Source organism: Ahaetulla prasina, chromosome 5, assembly GCF_028640845.1.
Source record: "Ahaetulla prasina isolate Xishuangbanna chromosome 5, ASM2864084v1, whole genome shotgun sequence".
In the NCBI taxonomy this organism is placed as follows: Eukaryota; Metazoa; Chordata; class Lepidosauria; order Squamata; family Colubridae; genus Ahaetulla; species Ahaetulla prasina.
In genome coordinates, this window is record NC_080543.1 from 60232484 (window position 1) to 60253975 (window position 21492).

At 43.1% G+C, this 21492-nt stretch overlaps 3 protein-coding genes across 9 annotated transcripts in view; 2 read left to right on the forward strand and 1 right to left on the reverse strand.

Moving 5' to 3' along the window:
* MX1 (MX dynamin like GTPase 1) overlaps positions 1 to 14064 on the forward strand; it is a 40748-nt gene extending 26684 nt beyond the window's left edge. Inside the window, exon 15 of one of the 3 annotated variants that reach the window (XR_009155398.1) lies at positions 1524 to 3626. Coding sequence is in view for 2 of the 3 variants with exons in the window: in XM_058185747.1 (XP_058041730.1) it covers positions 13941 to 14003 (63 nt within the window). In the remaining variant the exon portion in view is untranslated. Of the gene's footprint in view, positions 1 to 1523; positions 3627 to 13940 lie in introns of those variants that run through there. The other 2 variants (XM_058185748.1, XM_058185747.1) reach the window with 2 other exon arrangements.
* Positions 6755 to 9613, forward strand: LOC131199706 (uncharacterized). The gene is made up of 2 exons (XM_058185750.1): positions 6755 to 9286; positions 9468 to 9613. The coding sequence occupies exon 1, from the start codon at positions 7471 to 7473 to the stop codon at positions 9262 to 9264; it is 1794 nt and encodes a 597-aa protein (XP_058041733.1). The 5' UTR covers positions 6755 to 7470; the 3' UTR covers positions 9265 to 9286; positions 9468 to 9613.
* Positions 13367 to 21492, reverse strand: part of TMPRSS2 (transmembrane serine protease 2) — a 97846-nt gene continuing 89720 nt past the window's right edge. For all 5 annotated transcript variants that reach the window (XM_058185753.1, XM_058185757.1, XM_058185755.1 and 2 more), the window contains 5 exons: positions 19998 to 20173; positions 17646 to 17741; positions 16785 to 16927; positions 15860 to 16012; positions 13367 to 14707 (listed from right to left, as the gene is read on the reverse strand). In XM_058185753.1, coding sequence (XP_058041736.1) covers positions 14696 to 14707; positions 15860 to 16012; positions 16785 to 16927; positions 17646 to 17741; positions 19998 to 20173 — 580 coding nt within the window. In that variant the 3' untranslated portion in view covers positions 13367 to 14695. The remainder of the gene's footprint in view (positions 14708 to 15859; positions 16013 to 16784; positions 16928 to 17645; positions 17742 to 19997; positions 20174 to 21492) is intronic.

Here is a 21492-nt window from a genome sequence, read left to right on the forward strand (position 1 = left end):
CGGCCCCCAGAGTTTTTACTAAAGTCATGGCGGTCCTGTTGGCCCATATTCGGGGGTTTCCAGTTAGGCTTCAGGCTTACCTAGATGATATTCTCATTTTGTCAACCTCAAGGGAAAGAGCAAATAGGGATATAGCCTTGACCATAGAGATATTACAATCACACGGGTTCTCGATAAACTGGGATAAGAGTCACTTAGTTCCTTCTACCATCATCACACACTTAGGGGCGCAAATAGATTCACGTAAATCGATGGTCTATTTGTCGACAGAACGTCAAGCTAATTTGGCTGAGTTGGCCTGTATCTCTAGGTTGTCACATTCAGTTCCATTAGATCAACTCTCTAAGCTTCTTGGGAAAATGGTTTCGTCGTACGATGTTGTTCCTTGGTCTCGCCTTCATAGTCGGCCTCTTCAGTGGTTCCTCTTGCCACATCAAAGGGAACGCCGCAGCTCATCAAGACGCCGGGTGACTCTTCCGCGGGAAGTGGCCGACTCTTTGGCCTGGTGGAATCCAGAGATGTTAGCCAAAGGTTCAGTCTTCAGAGAGCCAGCGAGACTGGTCATTTCCACCGACGCCAGTCTTTCGGGATGGGGAGCGCATCTCGATCAACACCTAGCCCAGGGCAAGTGGTCTCCCTCGGAATGCCTCCATGGCATCAACTTTCTGGAATTACGTGCCATACGTCTGGCTCTTCTGGCATTCAAGGATCTTATCCAGGACAGGGATGTCCTTGTCCTCACGGACAATGTGACGGCAAAGGCGCATATAAACAGGTGGGGTGGCACTCATTCTCGCTCGCTTATGACGGAAGCGCTCTCCCTCGGTCATTGGACCGAATCCCACTTGCGCTCTTTGAAAGCGGAACACATTGCGGGAACAGACAATTGCACGGCGGACTCCCTCAGTCGTCGGACCATCGATCATTCGGAATGGTCATTGTCCCCAGCGAACTTCCAGGAGTTATCAAACCGCTTCGGGCTTCCACTGGTGGATTTGTTCGCCTCCCACTCCAACAATCAAGTTCCTCGGTTCTTTTCGAGGTTCCGCTCTCGGGGGGCGGAGTCAGTGGATGCCCTCCGCAGCAAGTGGCCGCCGGGTCTCCTGTATGCCTTTCCACCAATTCCACTGATCCCTCGGGTGATAAGAAAACTACTCACAGAAAAGGCGGAGTTGATATTGGTCGCCCCATTCTGGCCCAGGAGACCCTGGTTTGCAGATCTGATGTCTCTCTCAATCCGAGAACCTTGGAGGATACCGGACGACCAGGTTTCTCTCCACCAGGGACCTGTCTTACATCCCGATCCGCAATGGTTACGTCTAGCCGTGTGGAGATTGAGCGGGGCATCTTAACTAGGGCAAAGGTTCCATGCCAAGCCATTCCAACTATGCTGGCCTCACGCCGGGATTCTACCAAAAGGATTTATGAGGCCACTTGGCGCTTCGGACTGGTGCACGTCACAGGGATAGTAGCATCTGAGGCTTCAGTCTAGACATTCTGGCTCTTCCCAAGCATTGGGTTAGGAGGAGGTTGATTAAGGAGGCTGATAACTGGTTGATGTAAAAAGGGTTCATTTCATTTTATTCTACTGTAATGTGGGCCATCTAGGATCACTATGTAAAGCAGATGGCCATATAAATAGTTTAAATAAATAAACCATTAACCCAATCATTTAAATTATTCATTACGTTAGTTAACCACTGTATCATTTCACGTTTATCAAGTCCTGGAAAATGGATTATTTCAGGAACCACTGTGTTTTACTATTTTAGGACAGAGTAGTAGAAGGGCAGCAGGTAATGCTGACCTGAGACTGAAGGGAAGTTAGTGTGTCTCTTACCTGAAAGGGCATTTACTATCTCTGTGGTACAATCTGCCACTGCTCATTCCTATGTGATGACTGGTGAAGCAAAACATGTTACGCATCCTGGGAGAAAATGCTATTTTAACACTGGTATAGCTAAGAATGTTTTAACACTGACTCGCTCATGGTGTTGGGATTAGTTGAAGCCAAAATCATGAGGGAAAGCACACTGCTGAGGCATGTATTTATCCTGGTAGGACCCCAGAGAAAGGCCATAAATTTTCATTTCTTTATAGTAGATACTGTATATCCACAATGTTGTTATCTGTCACAATGCATAGTCTGATTTCTAAATGAAAATATAGTATATTGTTACATTTTCTTAATCGTCAGGATCTAAATTTTTTAGCATATAGCCTGGGAAGTAAATATGTAGGCTAAATATCAACGAAGACCAATCCAGGCCAAAAGTATTTTAAAAAGTTAAATCAGGGCACTAAACCAAAGTATAACTGATTTAATCTTTTAAAATGTAGGCTAAGGAGATCAACAGAGTTCAGGTGAAATAGAATACTGCAGCTCTACTTGCTTCTCTGAGGAGTCCTATTGACTTCAGTGGATCCTATCAGTACTCGCATGTAGGAGTTTAAGTTACATTTGATTAGCAGATCAGCAACAATATAATTCTAGTTCTATTTGCTAGATTTTATTAAGTTTCATTATAAAATCAAAATATAGAACAAAAATTAGGGGGGGGGTGAGGTATGAAGAGAGAAAAGAAATGACTTCCGACGTCGTTTCTGTGCAATACTGTAGATTGCAAAAAAAATAAAAAATCTCAATGGTTTCAGTGCCCTCTTCAGGTTGCTTGTATCGCATAATGTCACCCTAGCTCTAGTACCACTTTACACCTCTGATTATTGCAAGAACTTACTATATGGAACAACATTTAAACTTCACTACTGTCTTCAGATTGATGATGAAAATTCATACAGAACAAAACATTAAGCAGAATTTCAGTGACAAAAATTACAGATTGACATTACATCTGAGAAATGCGCTTAGAAACATAATATGAACATTCCAGATCATTCTTTGTAATTTGAATTTAGTTATTCTAACAAGCATTCCAGTAAGATCTGCAACATACTTCCACCAAAGATCTTACCTGAAATTAAACAATTTCTTGCATGAAATGTGTTTATTCCAGTGAAAAATAAAACCTGTACATTCATCTCATTTAAGGTTACATTTAGGAGAACAAAAATAAAATATGTTGAAATTGTAGAGACTTTGTAATATGCTTTGCAATCCTGAATAGTGTGCAAATTAGTATGTGTAGTGCATATTGGTGGCTCTCAACCTGTGGTCTATGGACCCCTGGGGGGCCGTGATGTCATCACAGGGGGTCCAAAGGCTTGAAAAAAAATTATTTAAATCTTGGGGGTCCATGCCACAAAAAGGGGGTCCATGGTGAAAAGGTGGAGAACCACTGGTGTATATAGTTTATTATTAACATAGTAAAAACACAGCCAGAGGTAGTCAATTTATACGACAATAAAGCAGAATTAAATAATTAATGGTATAATGGGAATGGCTTTGCTTTATATGCATGTGTAATTGTCATGTAACTTTAATTCTTTTTAATTCTTAATTCTTTAATTTTAATGTAATTCTTTTTGTTTCCTGTAGTAAATTATATAAAAATAGTTCTGCCTGATTTCTGGTGTGCTCATTAGGTGTGAAACCCAGAGGTTTCTCTCTCTTCTGCTTCAATACAGAAATAAAGTTTTGTCTTTCCTCAGTCTTGTATGGACATTGACTTCTTCACAATGGGATCCCCTAACTAACCAGGCTTTTGGCCAACTGGGAATATGCACAATTTTTCTTCAGATCTCCCAGCTGAATGTGAATTGGAGAGTAGGAAATACACACATTATATGTATCAACCCAACACGTGTTCAAGCAAAGGAGGAACATAATCAAAACATAAAGTAATTGCAAATTCTCTCTGTCGGGGAAAACGGCCGTCAGGAATGGGTTAATCTCCTCGTTTGCTGATTGGACCGAGTCTTGAAAGTTGTTGCTTATGGTCCCCGCCCTCTCTTTCCTTCCAGCTTTTTCGACTCGGTTTTGCTTCGGACCAGTCGTGTGTTTACAAACCTCGGGCGTTTAATTGGCTAGAGGTTTAGTTGTTGCTTCAAGTTTATTTTATTTTATTTTATTTTATTTTATTTTATTTTATTTAATTTAATGTATGCAATTTAACTGGCAAGTGAGAGAAGCGGTCTGACTTCCTAGCCGCCGGAAAAGCCGCGGCTTCATGCGGTCAGCTGTGAGGCGCTCAGGGGCAGGTTCCCGAAGCGCTGAGACCGCAGTCTCGGAAAGGCAAGGCAGATACCGGGGAGGCTCACGGGCAGATCCCTGACGCTCTCTACCGACAAGAGGCTCGCTGCCTTTGGTTTTCAACGGAACAGGTTACCGCTGAGAGTCTTGCGGTGCCGCGCCAGAACAGCGGCGAGAGCGGCGCTTTCGATCTTCGCTCCCGATCTCCCTATCGTATTACCGCCGCTGGGAGCCATTACTGTGCAGCAGCCACGAGGTGAGCAATCCGCCCGGCCTACAGACGGAACGTTGGGGTTCGGATAGCGCGGCCAGAGATAAGGAGTCAGCGGGGCCTCATTGGCTACCTCCCTAAGAGCCGGTGACTCGGCATCCTAATTGGGAGTAGGCCTGAACAGCCATAGTTTGGCGGGAGTTTTTTCCAAGATGGCGGACGCCACTATCACCCAACTGGATTTGGTAGATACATCCCCTGAACTCCGGGCCCAGGTGGATCCAGGGGAGGGCCCCTCATCTATCCCCCAAAATTCCCCACCCAAGGGGCGGAAAACAACCAAATCCAGGGCAAAAAAGGGGGAGAGGGCTGAAGAAAGGCGGCACAAGGCTCTAGAAAAGGTTTTTTCTAGAGCTTCTAAGAGGGCCCTCAGATCACCTTCCCCTAGAGGCCGAGGGAAGCAAGGAAGGGGAGAAACCCCTCCTCCTTCAGACCCAGAACGCATTATCCAGACCATGCAGGATTCAGGGGCCTGGTCCCCAGACAGATCATTTCCCCCGCATAAGGCTCAGACGGGATCTACCACGTTATTCCGTACTCTATCGGAGATGGATCTTCAAGAGATCCCAGGGGGTACAACAGAACAAACAGTGACTGTATCACAAGAAACTGAAACATCTAGGCCGCAGCCACAGACTGGCTTACCCACATTCCCAGTATTTCAACTTCCTGAGGCCTTTGGGTTGATGATTCAACAGGCCGTACGCCAAGAGTTAGCAAAATCCTTGCATCGGGAGCCCCAGAGGGCATCTTCTTCCAAATCCCAGCATAGAGAAGGGCAGAGGGAACCTGCAAGTTCTACGTCAGCAATGTTCAGGCCTCATAGGGAGGAATCCTCGGAGGAGGAGGGCCAAGTCTCTTCATCAGGAGAGGAGGAGGCTGGAGAAGCTTGGTCGGAAGACGAAGGCCTTGGTCCTGATCAACCATCATTTGTGGGACTTTTTAAACCCCACATGTTCCGTTCTCTCTTATTCAAAGCATTGGCAACTACGGGACTGGGGGCTTCACAGGCTCATTCTGCTGATCCACAGACCTTACCCAACACTTCATCTAATCTCTTTGTGGAGCCCACTGTGGTGGCAGAAGCCATTCCGGCACCTAAGATGTTTGTGGACGTGGTACAACGTCAGTGGTCTCATCCTAGTTCGGGCTCTCTTCCCAGTGCCACAGACAAGAAGTTCTATAACTGTGCTCCCGATCTAGAGAACATTCTTCAAGTACCTTCGGTGGATGCGCCAGTTGTTGCTCTTACAACGGTCTCACATGTGACGGGTCCAGAGAATGAGGCTCTTCGTCCCGAAGATAAAAGGGCTGACCAATCCCTGGTCAGGTCCCATCAAGCATCGGCCTGGGCCATCAGATCTTCAATAGCGTCTTCATTTTTCAATAGAGCATCTTTAATGTGGCTCAAACAACTTCAGGGCCGGTTACCAACGTCGGACGTGAGAGCTCACCAGGACCTTAACAAGGTCATTGCAGCCTTGGAGTTTTCAGCTGACTCGACGCTTAATGCAGCCAGGTTCTCAGCTAAGTCAATTGGGTCGACGGTTACATCCCGACGGCTTTTATGGTTGCGCCATTGGAAGGCAGATACTAGGAACAAGTGGCGACTGGCATCTTCAGCTTACGCAGGTTCAAAGTTGTTTGGAGCTCCTCTCGACCCTATCCTAGTGGAAACTAAGGACAAGAAAAAGGTACTACCGTCCTTGACTCGCAGGGGTGAACTGAGACAACAACCTTATTTTCGTCCCTCGGCAACTTCTTCTTCCTCCTTTCGAGGCCAAGAATTCGGAGGATCTGGGTCGCGTCGACAAAGAATTTCACCGTACAGAGGGAGCTCCCACCGGACCGACCAGGTCAGAACAGGATACAAATTCTCCTCCCGTAAACCTTTCCGGGGGGGACGGGGTAAACCGTTTAACCGCTTCAAATAATCTCTTAGCGGATATACCCATTGGAGGCAGGTTGGCTAATTTTATTCCCAATGGGAGGCTTCTACTTCAGATAGGTGGGTCTTACAAACCATCAGAGAGGGCCTGGCCTTAGAGTTCATCTCCACTCCCGACGGTTTCTTACCTTGCCCTGTTTCTAACCGCTCTTCCAGCTCTTCCATTGTGGAGTCGGCGATTAGTCACCTTCTTTCTATCCGGGCCATTCAAAGGGTCCCCATTAATCAACAGAAACAGGGTTCTATTCCAGACTCTTCGTAGTAGGCAAACCGTCGGGGGATGGAGGCTATCCTTGACCTGAAAGCCCTGAACAAATTCATTGTCTAATATCATTTCAAGATGCACTCTTACGTTCCATCTTAGAGTGCATCCGACAGAGATTACATGGCTTCCATTGATTTGACGGAGGCCTATCTGCACATTCCTATTAGGAAAGATCACCGTAAATTTCTTAGGTTTTGTTTTAAGGGTTTTCATTTTCAGTATAGGGCTCTACCCTTTGGGTTATCTTCGGCCCCCAGAGTTTTTACTAAAGTCATGGCGGTCCTGTTGGCCCATATTCGGGGGTTTCCAGTTAGGCTTCAGGCTTACCTAGATGATATTCTCATTTTGTCAACCTCAAGGGAAAGAGCAAATAGGGATATAGCCTTGACCATAGAGATATTACAATCACACGGGTTCTTGATAAACTGGGATAAGAGTCACTTAGTTCCTTCTACCATCATCACACACTTAGGGGCGCAAATAGATTCACGTAAATCGATGGTCTATTTATCGACAGAACGTCAAGCTAATTTGGCTGAGTTGGCCTGTATATCTAGGTTGTCACATTCAGTTCCATTAGATCAACTTTCTAAGCTTCTTGGGAAAATGGTTTCGTCGTACGATGTTGTTCCTTGGTCTCGCCTTCATAGTCGGCCTCTTCAGTGGTTCCTCTTGCCACATCAAAGAGAACACCGCAGCTCATCAAGACGCCGGGTGTCTCTTCCACGGGAGGTGGCCGACTCTTTGACCTGGTGGAATCCAGAGATGTTAGCCAGAGGTTCAGTCTTCAGAGAGCCAGCGAGACTGGTCATCTCCACCGACGCCAGTCTTTCGGGATGGGGAGCGCATCTCGATCAACACCTAGCCCAGGGCAAGTGGTCTCCCTCGGAATGCCACCATGGCATCAACTTTCTGGAATTACGTGCCATACGTCTGGCTCTTCTGGCATTCAAGGACCTTATCCAGGACAGGGATGTCCTTGTCCTCACGGACAACGTGACGGCAAAGGCGCATATAAACAGGTGGGGTGGCACTCATTCTCGCTCGCTTATGACGGAAGCGCTCTCCCTCGGTCATTGGACCGAATCCCACTTGCGCTCTTTGAAAGCGGAACACATTGCGGGAACAGACAATTGCACGGCGGACTCCCTCAGTCGTCGGACCATCGATCATTCGGAATGGTCATTGTCCCCAGCGAACTTCCAGGAGTTATCAAACCGCTTCGGGCTTCCACGGGTGGATTTGTTCGCCTCCCACTCCAACAATCAAGTTCCTCGGTTCTTTTCGAGGTTCCGCTCTCGGGGGGCGGAGTCAGTGGATGCCCTCCGCAGCAAGTGGCCGCCGGGTCTCCTGTATGCCTTTCCACCAATTCCACTGATCCCTCGGGTGATAAGAAAACTACTCACAGAAAAGGCGGAGTTGATATTGGTCGCCCCATTCTGGCCCAGGAGACCCTGGTTTGCAGATCTGATGTCTCTCTCAATCCGAGAACCTTGGAGGATACCGGACGACCAGGTTTCTCTCCACCAGGGACCTGTCTCACATCCCGATCCGCAATGGTTACGTCTAGCCGTGTGGAGATTGAGCGGGGCATCTTAACTAGGGCAAAGGTTCCATGCCAAGCCATTCCAACTATGCTGGCCTCACGCCGGGATTCTACCAAAAGGATTTATGAGGCCACTTGGCGCGCCTTCGTGGACTGGTGCACGTCACAGGGGATAGTAGCATCTGAGGCTTCAGTGCTAGACATCCTGGCTTTTCTGCAGCGAGGTCTCGATGCCGGGCTGGCGACCAATACACTCAAAAGACAAGTGGCGGCGATTTCTTCAGTATTGAGATGTGGGTCACTCATTCCTCTTTCAAAGGAACCTCACATTCAACAGTTTCTCCGGGGAGCTTCTAATATCAACCCTCCGGTAGTCCATCGTTTTCCAACCTGGCGATTGAACGCAGTGCTCACCGCTCTGACCAGGACACCCTTTGAACCATTGAGGGAATCATCTCTTCGGTTTCTGTCGCTCAAAGTCGCCTTTCTAATTGCCATTACCTCGGCTCGCAGGATATCGGAACTGTCGGCCCTGTCTGTGCGACATGATCTCTGTAAGTTCTTCAACGATAGAGTGGTGTTACGACTGGACTCTACCTTTCTCCCTAAAGTTAACAGTCAGTTCCATAGAGCTCAAGAAATAGTTTTACCTGACTTCTGTCCAAATCCCAGGCATCACTTAGAGAAAGTGTGGCACACTCTGGACGTAAGGAGAGCATTGAAGATCTACATTGATCGTACGGCGTCGTTCCGTAGAACGGAGGCGCTCTTTGTGTCGTTCCAACCACTTTCTATGGGACTAAAAGTGACCAAATCGGTTCTCGCTAGGTGGATCAGAGCTACGATAGCTACGGCTTATGAGAATCTGTCTCTACCGGTGCCTCGCAATATTACGGCACACTCGACCAGGAGTGCAGCTTCATCGGCAGCCTGGGGCGCCCAGGCATCAATCGATGAGATCTGCAGAGCGGCGACTTGGTCTACTCCCTCTTCGTTTATTCGACACTACCGGGTGGATTCCTATGCATCGGCCGACGCTGCGTTTGGCAGACGCGTCCTACAGACGGTCCTCTCTCAACAATGACAGGCCGCCATCATCCCTCCCGGTAGGACATTAAGCTTGGGTATGTCCCATTCCTGACGGCCGTTTTCCCCGACAGAGAGAAGGGAGCGTTGTCTTACCTGAACGTCCCTTCTTGGAGAGGGGAAAACGGCCGTCAGCCCCACCCATGGCGTCTGTCCAGGAAGAGGTTGGGGCGGGAGGGCACTAATTCTTTCTCATTTCAGTACTACACGAGGGCCTACGCCTGGATCCTCGCCGAAAAAGCTGGAAGGAAAGAGAGGGCGGGGACCATAAGCAACAACTTTCAAGACTCGGTCCAATCAGCAAACGAGGAGATTAACCCATTCCTGACGGCCGTTTTCCCCTCTCCAAGAAGGGACGTTCAGGTAAGACAACGCTCCCTTCTGTGGCTAGTATGAGTTTGTGGACTTGACAGGGCTTGTAAATTGGAGCTGCACAGTGGCTAGAAGCACTATGGCTGCCTTAATTAAGCCATTTCCTCTCAACCATCCCACCCTGTCCAAATCTGCAACCTGAGAATAACCACTGACTAAGCAAATGGCAACCAGGGAATTTTAAGTGGCAACCAGGGAGAAGACTTTTCTTTAATGAAGCTGTAGAGTCACAGAATATCCTCCCTGGGTAAAGATGTTTTTAAGGCCGAAGGTCAGAGCCCTTTATCTGAACATTAAATGAAGGAATAAAGGATGTTGTCTTTATTGTGCATTCTGGTTTGATATAATGTTTATCCCATTTTATTGCAATATCTATTTTTAAAACTTTTGTTTATGTGAGCATCAAGTATAAATATTCAGGTTTTTTAAACAATAGAGTAGCAAGTTTCAAATATTCATTCATTCATTCATTTTGTATAGCCATCATTTCAGCCAATCACTCTGGGTGGCTTACAATTACTTTAATTGTTGTAACTCTAATAATAATAAAAATGAAGACAGACATACAATTTCCCTGAAAAGAAAACCTATCTTGAAAAGAAAACCTAGCATGTTTTTATGCATGCACCTAATATAAACCCTACCCTCCCCCCTCAAAAAAATAAACCCTATTTAAGAGCCTGCATAGCTGGCCGCCTGCCCATTCCATCTGGTTACTTGCGGTGCTGCAGCCATGAGGTGAGGTAGGGTGGAGCTGCCCCATGTGCCCCGCACTGGCTTACCTCAGGGCCCCTGCAGCCAGGCAATCCCTGTCCTGACACCTTCCTCACAGTGGAAGCACCAGCAGCCATGTGCAGCAGGAGTCCACAATGGCTGCTGACCTACTTTTCTGCTTGCTTGGGCCGCAATAGAGTAGGAGGCCGAGCAGTATGCATGGGTAGCCTGGCTGTGGGGGCCCTGAGGTAAGTTGGTGTGATGCGTGGGAGGCAGCTCAACCCCCCTGCCTCACAGCAGCATTGGCACTCCATGCGGTCTCCTGCCTGCTAGCGAGCAAGCAGAAGTGGGCCTCCCATACATGGAGAAAAAAAATAAGCCCTAGTGCTTATTTTGGGGCCCAAAAGAAAATAAGACCCGGTCTTATTTTTGGGGAAACAAGGTTACATAGATTAGGTAGATAGATTAGGTAGGTAGGTAGGTAGGTAGGTAGGTAGGTAGGTAGGTAGGTAGGTAGGTAGGTAGGTAGGTAGGTAGGTAGGTAGGTAGGTAGATAGATAGATAGATAGATAGATAGATAGATAGATAGATAGATAGATAGATAGATAGATAGATAGATAGATAGATAGAGATAGATGGATAGATAGATAGATAGATAGATAGATAGATAGATAGATAGATAGATAGATAGATAGATAGATAGATAGATAGAAATTACTAAAAACATTTTAAAACAAAAACTAAATAAGAACATTCAGATTAAATATACATACATAGGAGTGAGATCAGCCATGAAACAGGACCTTTAACACATTAAGCAGTCCAAGCATGGGAACATACCCAGGTTTTTAAGGCCTTGTGAAAAACTAACAGGGTTGGGGGCATTCTAATCTCCCAAGAGCGGATGTTGCCTAGAGCAGGGGCCACTGAGGAAAAAGCTTGTCTTCTGGTCCTCACCAGCTGACACTCTTTGGCTGGTGGGATCTGCAGTACGCCCACTCTGCTCAATCTGATTGAACAGGTAGAGAGACTCTTGGAAAAAGGCAATCCTTCCAGTATAAGAATAGCTAGAAATAAGAGTTTGTGAGGGCTTGAAGTTTTCATATCTAGGTTCCTTTCATATGTGTTGAACAGCAACTTCCCATTACTCACCTCTGGCTGCATCACTAGTTCCCTTTCTGATTGGGAAGGGTTTCACAAGAATTGAAATCCGAAGTGCCTCCCACCCACAAAAGCCTTTTGAAATGTTGTATGTGCATTTGTATGTGTATGTGCATTTGGCAAGTAAGCATACTAAATTTTCAGTAATGTTAATTTAAGTTTTGTTTTTGGTTTAAAAACATTTTTAAGTACTGTGTTGAAACATGTTACTTGAACTGAGGAGAGAGCATCACCTTTGTCCTGACAAAAAGCAGAGAATTTTGTTATACAATCTATAGGAGGCAAACATCCATCTGTGTCTTTACCTCATTGATTCACTGAGAGCCCTTGGTATGGAAAAGGATTTGGCACTGCCAGCAGTTGCTGTGATTGCAGATCAGAGATCTGGAAGAAGCTCAGTTCTAGATGCCTTGTCTGGAGTCTCCCCTCCTATTCCCATGTCTGGGCATGCATGACTGCCACTGGAAATATGGGAGGCAAGACCATCCCTATCCTTGGATCTTTATACTGGAGACAGTAGTCATTACTGTCAGCAAGTCAACAGAACTGACGAATCTGGGATGAAGCACGTTTTTGCCTCACTTCTTAACATTATTTAAAATGCGCAATCTGCTGAAATTTTTATCCATATACCATGTTTTCCCAAAAATAAGATATCCCAATAATAAGCCCAATCAGGCTTTTCAGTGCATAAGCCCCTCCCCAAATAAACTTCTCACGAGTTTCAGAAGTTTGATTGAAGTCGTGAGGTTTTTATTTTTACCATACAACATTTCCCTGCACACAACGGTGAGACACCCGACAGAGCTGGAAGGTAGGTAATATGCACATCTTGTGTCTCCCTGGCCCCACCCCTCCCCACCTGCCAACCCAAATTGCATTAAATTTGGGCAGGGGCAGGAAGCCCTGCCGTGCCTGGCAAGGGGGGGGTAGAAGAGATGGCAAGAGCCCTGTCTCGCTTCTCCCCCACCCCACCTGCCACCCCCCTCGATAAAGAGACAGGCACTGTGGAAAAGAGAGCCAGATGGACGCAGGCTTTGGACATTTGGGGCTGCCGGGAGTTGCCCGGTGGAGAGGCAGGAGCAGGGCAGGAGTTTGCAGGCGAGGGGGATGGATAGATGGATGGATGGATAGGAGGTGGGCGAGTGCCAAGAATGCTGTGGAGATTCCCACCTTTGGTTGCCCCAGTTGCTGGGTGGTGGTACAGCATGCATAGATGAGTCTTTGTGAGACTCATCGTGCTGCTGCTGCTGCCTCTTGGAGGAGGACTCTGCAAGCCTTGTTCTGCCATTGTATGCATGAATGGCAGCACCGCTGTGAGATTTAACATACCGGCGCAGCCGCGAGTGGCAAGATGCCAGCTGTGCTGGTATGATGAAACTTGCGGCGGTGCTGCAGTTCGTGCACAACAAGCTTTGCAAAGTCTTGCTCCATGAGGCGGCAGCGGGACACGACAGGGCAGCGCTGGCCCACCACTCGGGCTGGTGCGAAGAACAGGGAGGTGATGGCAGCGACGGGACATCCAGTCCCATACTCATAACCTCCTGCACCCCCAAAATAATAAGACCCCCCCCTCCCCGAAAATAAGGCCAAGCCCTTATTTTGTGGTTCAAAAAATATAAGACAGGGTCTTATTTTTGGGGAAACACAGTATTTTGTTTATTCATCTTTATTCACTCTCCCTGCCCCAGTTTTCAGTCATTTCAGGGAATATCTGCACTACATCTGATGAAAGGAAGGAAGGAAGGAAGGAAGGAAGGAAGGAAGGAAGGAAGGAAGGAAGGAAGGAAGGAAGGAAGGAAGGAAGGAAGGAAGGAAGGATGGATGGAAGGAAGGACGGACAAAGTCAATACTGTATTTGTAAAACATTTATTTTTCAAATTCTTTGTAGATGAGACAAAGAATGGTGTGTTTCATTCTTGAAACTTAAAATACCCAAATGTTTACTAACTGAAACTTAATAATTATGCATGATTTACATTGATTTCACTTTATTGAAATACATTTAATGTTTTCAATAACCATTTCAATGGCACTTCATTGTATAAAAGTATTGCACTCCCAAAACTTGAAGTGAATTTTCCCACCAACACATATATTTTAAAAAGTGCATTTCAATAGCAGCATAATTAGTTTGGTCCAAATCATAGGACTCACAGAATTAACATTTTACTGCTGCAATAGCAGCCTTTCTTAGCCTGACATCCTCCTAACATGCCAATGATTGGTGATTATATTAATCAGTTTTTTAACTTTAAAAACTGCTTCTGCAAATAGGATTTTTAAGAAAAAAAACCAGACCAGTACATTTTCCTAACCCATTCCAAATTGTTACTGTTTTACAAAATGAGGTAGAACTGACAGATTCAATTCAGTATGTAATGCACCTTCACAAAATAACTTTCTATTCTCTGCTATTGTTTTCAGCAGCTGAGGACCTATCTAGCACATCCAGCTACCACAGCAGAAGCAGAATTATTGACGTTTTAGAATACTTGTTTTGTTCATTCTGCATCAAAAATATGTGCCTAGAAATTAGTATTTCTGTTTTCTAGAATAAGCTGATCTTGAATCTATCCACACATTTTGAAAGAGATGTATACTCAAATTATATAGTTTCAGAATCATTAACACCTATTGGAGAATAAAAATAATGAATACTTGGGTACAAAAGATGCATAGTAATATTCGTAAGAAAAATCTTTCACATCTTATATCAAAATATTCATGTGGTTCTTTCTCACTTTAAAAAAATTGGGCCATCCAGCAGCCCATGCTCAACATTAATATCCTAAATATTAAACATCACTTATAAAACATTGAGATGCTGCATTTGATTTCAAAAGCAAAAACATAATTTATAATTTACAAACATTATTTTTAACTTTAAAATGAATGCCAACTGGTAGAGAATCTTCAGAAATAAAGGAAACCAACAACTAGTTCGTAAAAAGAATGTGCTTGCCTTTGATTATTAACACCAGTTTCAAGAAATCAGGTTCTTCAACTGCTTGTTACGAAACGAGGCAGCGCAAATGGAACCAGTTTGCAAACATTCCCATTATAGTCTGCATATGAAGTGTTAAGGACTCAGAAGTCATTTTTGAAAGCACAACCAAGGATTTATAAGGAACAAAAGGATTTGTTCCGCCCTTGATTAAAGTGACTCAAAGGAAGCAGTATCATCTGTTTGCCTGTTAAGAAAAACAAATAAGAAAGCATATTTAAGAGATTCCTTTCCAAAAATAATCAGTTTCAGGATTGGTGACACATTCAAGGAGACAATCGGAATTATAATAAAGTTAATGAACATCCAACAAAATGAAGGGTCTTCTATATCCAGATACATGAATATATTTCAGCCTTGGATACATGAACACAGAGCCATCATTTCTACAACATGAAATTTTAAACTCCTGGTGCTTGAAAATCATAAATCATTATAGAAAAGAGTATATTTGTATGTATGTGCATGCATACATGCACCCTCAAGTCAATGTTGACTTCTGGCAACTGCCTGGACTAGTCCTTGTAGTTTACTTGGCAAGGTTTCTGAAGTGGTTTGCCATTGTTCCTTCGTAGGGCTGTGAGAAGTGACTAGCACTAGCCTAAGGTCACTTATTAGGCTTTGTGCCTAAGACTGCTTGTTAGAGCTCAAAGTCTCATGGTTTGCAGCCTTTAACCTTAACCATTATGCCAATTGACTCTCTATGAGACATGCAGTGGAGAGTTCCTTCTCCACATAGAAAGGAAAATTCTCCATAAGAATTGCGTCCATTTTATGATCATGTAAATTTCCATTGCAAATTTTATCTGATAAATTAAGCCAAAGGATCACATGCCAGGAGAGCCATGTATCACAGAAGTGGACAAATTTAATTCTAGAGTGGAAGGAAAATGCCAACATTTTAACGTGTTTAATATGCAAGCAACTTATCATATTTCCCACAATACATTAAAAAATAAGTTACAGACACAGGTATAGCATGAGACACGTCACTATGCAAGAACAGAATGGGAGGATATAAAGCCTGGGAAAGAGTAGCCAGACCTAAGTATCCAAAGTAAGTTCTAAATTTTGGTTGGGGAAAGTCGGCAGATAATTCTCTTGATCTTTTTCTAATGAGAAAGACCAGTAAAGCAAGGGAAAGGAAAAGTGTGAGTGAGAGCTAATAGGACAAGGCAAGCAGATGTATAAATTGCATGGAATTAAAAATATCTTCCTCTAGACCAGCATTTTGCATCACCAAGTTTAAGATATATAGATGCAGTTCTTCAGGTTACTACGTCATACTAAAGAAGCATGAAAAGCATGTTACATGCTCTACCATGTATTAGAAAGTTACCTGCATGTTTCGGTAAATCCATTCTGTGAACATAGTAATGTTACCATAAACTCCAGGTTTATATTGAGTAGCACAGCCTGTTCCCCAACTTGTGTCACCCACTAGCCACCATAACAAATTTGTCATGGTTACCAATGGACCACCACTATCACCCTAAAACAAAACACAAGCCATAAATGTATTGTAGTATTTCTGCTTCAATGAATTGAATAAATATCCTATCTGAAGAGGTAAATATAAGAATCTGAAAACTATCTCCAATTAAAATGTTACAATTAAAAGCATTTATCAAAGGAGACGGGGTATGTATAATGAAAGGTTATCTCCTGAGCTTAGGGAAAAGATTACATGGAATGCAAAATAAATGACTGATGAAATTAAGCTATATTAATAGATTATTAGGGAGAACTGAATATCAGGTGCAAGTTTCTAATCTGAAGTGGCTGAGGCTGCAGTCCCTTCCAAGTAAACATTTCTACTGTAAATTGCTGAAAGACTTTTGTTGAATGACATGTTGCAAGAGGTCTTGCCTCCAAATAATTTAGAATAAAAAAGCAAGATATAGACAGGAAGCTATAAAGAGGGTAGGAAATCTGTTTTATATTAGCATCCATTATATTACTATTTATTATTTTTGAAGTAAGCATTCTCTTAATTGTATTAAGCTGTAACTCTTAAGGCATCCTTATTTCCTCAGCTCAGTATGATCACTGTCTGTGACACTGGAGCAGGAATTGTAAGATGCTCAGAGATAACAAAAAATAGCAGTAAGAGAATTGTTTTTTAAGTTTTCCTCTTGTTCTGAATAAGAATTGTAGCTTCCCCATTTTTTATTAATGACTACCTTTTTTGAACTGTGTTATCTTGCATCCCACTACATGCCTTTGCAAACTAATATTAAAGTGCTTCACATTTCATAAGTTACCTGACAAGAATCCACCTTTCCTTGTAAGTAGCCAGCACATATCATGGTAGGCAAAACAATTCCATTATAGATATATCTTCCATTACATATATATGAGTCTATCAGAGGTACAGCTGCTGCATTCAGTTCCTTTGAAGTGTTACCTAAAGTTGGAGAAAGACCCAAGAATTACACATGAAAAGGCAAAACAATCCACAATGCTGAAAAGTTCCTGGGCAAGGCATATCTTATTTTAATTTTTCCTGTATATTTTATTGTTGTCCTTTTTAGCCCATTCTTTATTTTTTTTTTAAAAAAATGCATAGTTGTTTAATGTATGTGGGCTCATTCACAGAAATAAATGTGGAAAATGTAAGTTGATCATCAGTGGTTATAAATCTTTCAGTTGATTTCGATATGATTGACACTGGATCAACATTTCCCAAATTTTCCACATTAAGAACTAAACTTTTTCTCCCCCTTCTCCCTCATCCCATGTGTGAAAATATACATAAGTTCTTGAGATTGGATTGTATGAAGTTTCATGAGCTTGATTTTGGAAATGATTACCAATTCCTCAGAGACATTGATAATTTTTAATACACCTCACACATCCATTTACTTGAACTAAGCATGAAATCTGTCAGGCACAAGGAGCTTAAGATTTTGTGAAAGGCAGTCAATTCATTTCCCCATTTCATATCCCAGCATGGACTCCTCACTATTTTATGATGCTTAGAGCCCTCATGTAACCCTCTGCCTTAAACTATTTTAAAGAACATGGTGGTGTAATAATTTTTTTAATGGGAATAAAATGTCAGTTCCATAATAAAAAGAACTGGTAATAATTAACAATGAAGTTTTAATAGCAACTCATTTTACCTCCTTGGTATTTAGCTCCCCATCCAGATATCCAACACTGTTGGTTAGTCTCAAACATCATTCCAGCATTGGGCAAACAAACAGGTCGAATAAAATCTTTGAAGCAAGGACATGTTGTTAATCAGTAACTATGACAAAAAACAGAACTTGATAGGAAACTTTTAGAATTCTAAACCTGAAGATTGTAAAGAACAGACTTGGGCCTTTCAGATACACTAAAGCTCCCACAGACAAGGAATTTAGGGTCATCATATCAGAAATTGTCCTGGCTCATTCAGGAACAGACAGCTGTGCATCCATATGGACAGTATACTAATGGAATTCCAAAAGCAAATTCTAAAATTTGCAGACTGTTAGACAAAGCTGCTGGTCAGTGAGATGAATACCTATAGACTACTGTCATCTCCCAATTCTCAACTGACAGAGTGGCTTGATGGACAGAACTGGGAAAGGTCAGTCCCCTTCTCTTCTCCCTGACAGATCTCCATAAGAAAAGTCAGATCTCCATTTTTATTGAGAATTAAATCCTAGGCAACTAATGTTTAACTAGCAATTAAGCTGGTTTTAAAAATCAGAACCTTTAATTCGGGAGCCTTCAACCTTTTCTTGGTTAGACAATCTGAAAGGAAAAGTAGCTAAATAAGAAATCTGCTCTCCTTTTCTTCAAAGGATCAAGCTTTCAGCAGTAATATTTTATTGGTGACTCCTGAATTAGTTTAATACTATAATAATCTTAACAACTTTCACATTTCATTGCATTAAGATCCTCTATATCATAACCTCCTAGAATGTATTCTTACCTATTTGTAAGAAGCTAAATAACTATTTGTTGGAAGTGCTTTAACAGAAATTCTGGCACTGAGAGCAAGTGACCAATGGAGGAACTTGATGGATAAAATTACGGAATGCAAAGTCTTCCTGGTCACTTTTTGACTATGTTGTTAGGAACAAAAAAAAATCAACCTTAACTTTCTACAAAGACCAATAGATAATGTCTGCTCACCTATCTATACATACAATTAATTAAAATTAATACGGAATAAATCTGTCTGCCCCACTCCCGTCATAAGTAGTCTCTGTGTTGTGGCCTGTCGGCCGCCAGCCCCTCCAGCAGCCAAATCAGATGAGGAGGCAGCGTGGGAGTCAAGGCCAGCATCAAGGCAATCTGAGAGCTCTGAGTGGAAAGAAGAAATGGAACTCTCAGAGATAGAGACAGAGGCAGAGCCTGGGCCATCTATCAGCCCTTGAAAGGAGAGTCAACAGCCCCCAGGTCTGAAGGTGGCTGATAAGGAAGAGGAGGAACAGCTGGGTCCAGTGTATGATGCATGGATGCAAAGCATGAAAGCAGAGAAGAGCGAATAGGTGTGGCAGACAAATATTTATCTCCCTGCTGGTTAGCCACTGATACGACTTCTCAATCCTATTTGGAAATTATCAGAATTCTTCTTGGAATCTGCAGTGCCTTTTGAGTGTGTGTGTCTGCTGCTATAAGAAAGTGAGCACACCTTCCAGGACTTCCTTTACAGGTGTGGGGGGGGGGAGAGACTCCTGGTGTGTTGGGGCCATTTCAGGGGAAAAGGGAGTGAGTGTCACTTTCCACAGGACTTACAGACTTGTTAGCCTGCTGTGAGAGAGACAGAGATACTTTTTGCCGGGGCTGCTAGCGCTCCTAATAAAAGGGAAGTTTGGCTAAATACAGAGGGATTGTCATGTTTGGGAGCCAGGTCAGAGCACTGTGTCTACACAACAGTTACACAACAACATACTTAAACATCATAAATCCACTAATCATAAAATAATTAGGGTGCACCCTCAATATTATCAACTATTACAGAAAGTAATTTGAAATCAATGTGCATCATTTTTCAAGATTTTATGCTGGATGTTTTTAAAATACTAGATAAATCTTACTAATGTAATAAGAATACTGAGGAAAGTACTCTTATAACAAATAACATCTAATGAACTGCTTATATATTTCTAATAAAAGATGGGAACAAAGATGTTAATTCTTTTCATGACATAAAAATTATATATAGAATTTTTACAATTTTCTTGCAGACGCAAATTGAATTATCCTGTGACATACCATCATAACATGCCACGCTCATCAGACTAGGTCTATCTAATTCAGCCTAAAATCTGTTATGAACATTAACTATGGACAAAAAAAAACACAAAAAAACAAATCACATTTTACTTTATAAAATAAAGCAAGTTACTTTGACTTGTGTTATTTAAAAATAATATTGATTTAATGTAATAGAGGTTTATGCTATGTTGATTTCCACAGCATAACTGAGTTTCTAATAGTGAGGTTGATAACTTTTCATCAAGGAAATAATTACATACCATTAAAACTTAGAGGAGATTGTAGCTTCATAAGAGCAACATCATTATTTTTGGAAGTTGAATCATAGTTGGGATGAGATATTATTCTGGCTACTCTAAATCCCTTTGAAGGAACCATTTCTGGCTGTCTCAGAATCCCTGCATAAACCTTCCAGGAGGATGGATCAGAATGTGCCCTAAAAACAGAATGTAAGTCAGGAGTCATGTTCTAAACACAATATATTACTGCCCTATCAGTAACAAATGTCAAGCTATTAAAAACCTATAATATATCCAGGTTAGAATTTAAGTTATAAGTAACCAAGAACAATACTGAACTTCCTAAAAAATTAAAACCTTTGGAGAATATGGATAACCCATGAAGAGAAGAAAGGAGACAGTAGCATATATCAAGAGGCAATATTTAAACAAAAGGGCATATGATTTTATGGATATTTTCTAAGAAGCATTGCAAATTCAATTTCAGTAGATTTGGGCAAGTAATTTATTTATTAAATTTATATGCTATCCATCTTTCCAATAAGGCGACACAGGTACGTCCTTCAATTTCATTTCATCCAGACATTAAAGGATATGAAACAAGGATATATTTTAGACCTACAGCTCTTTAATATATACTCTGATTAAAACTTTCTAAAGAGTCAACACCATGCATTCAACATAAATGACAGCCACTTCCCAATTCTAAAGTATATGATGCAGTACTTCTCTCCCTGCCTATGTAGATATGAAGTGATGATGCTACCTAGTTTGGTAGTGAAACATCTGCAAGGAAACAACCAAGCTCAGAGAGCACTAAAGACCCCTCATTTCACCCAAGTTATAAATATTCTCCTTTATTGATTGTTAAATGATAAATCATAAGATGAGGACTATCCATGTTTTCCCAAAAATAAGACCAGGTCTTATATGTATTTTTGGTCCAAAAGACCCATTAGGGCTTATTTGGGGGGCATAGCTTATCAGGACCCCCACAGCCAGGCCACCTATACCCTGCCACCTGCTTCACCTTGCGGTGGCAGCTTCAGCCCCATCCAGCAGGAGCCCATGCGGCATGCCAGTGGCAACATGAGATCAGGTGAGGCAGGTGGGGGAGAGTGGAGCTGCCTCACCTGCCTTGCACCTGCACACCTCAGGACCGCCATGTCCAGCCACCTGCTTCATCTCATGGCAGTGGCACAGGCAGCAGCAGCCCCTTCTTGCAGGAGGCCATGCAGCTGTCCATCCACTCCGTCCCACCATCTGGTTGCTCAAGGTGAAGCAGGTGGTGGGTTGTTGGGTGACCTGGCTGTGGGGGTCCTGAGGTGTGCGGGTGTGGTACACGTGGGGCAGCTCCACTCCCACCTGCCTCACCTCATTTTGTGGTGCTTGCTCTGCTGCGACGAGTAACCAGACAGTGGTACGGCGTGGGTGGGCTCTTAACTGGGACTTATTTTTTGGGTAGGGCTTATATTAGGCACACTCTAAAAATTATGCGAGGGCTTATTTTTTGGTT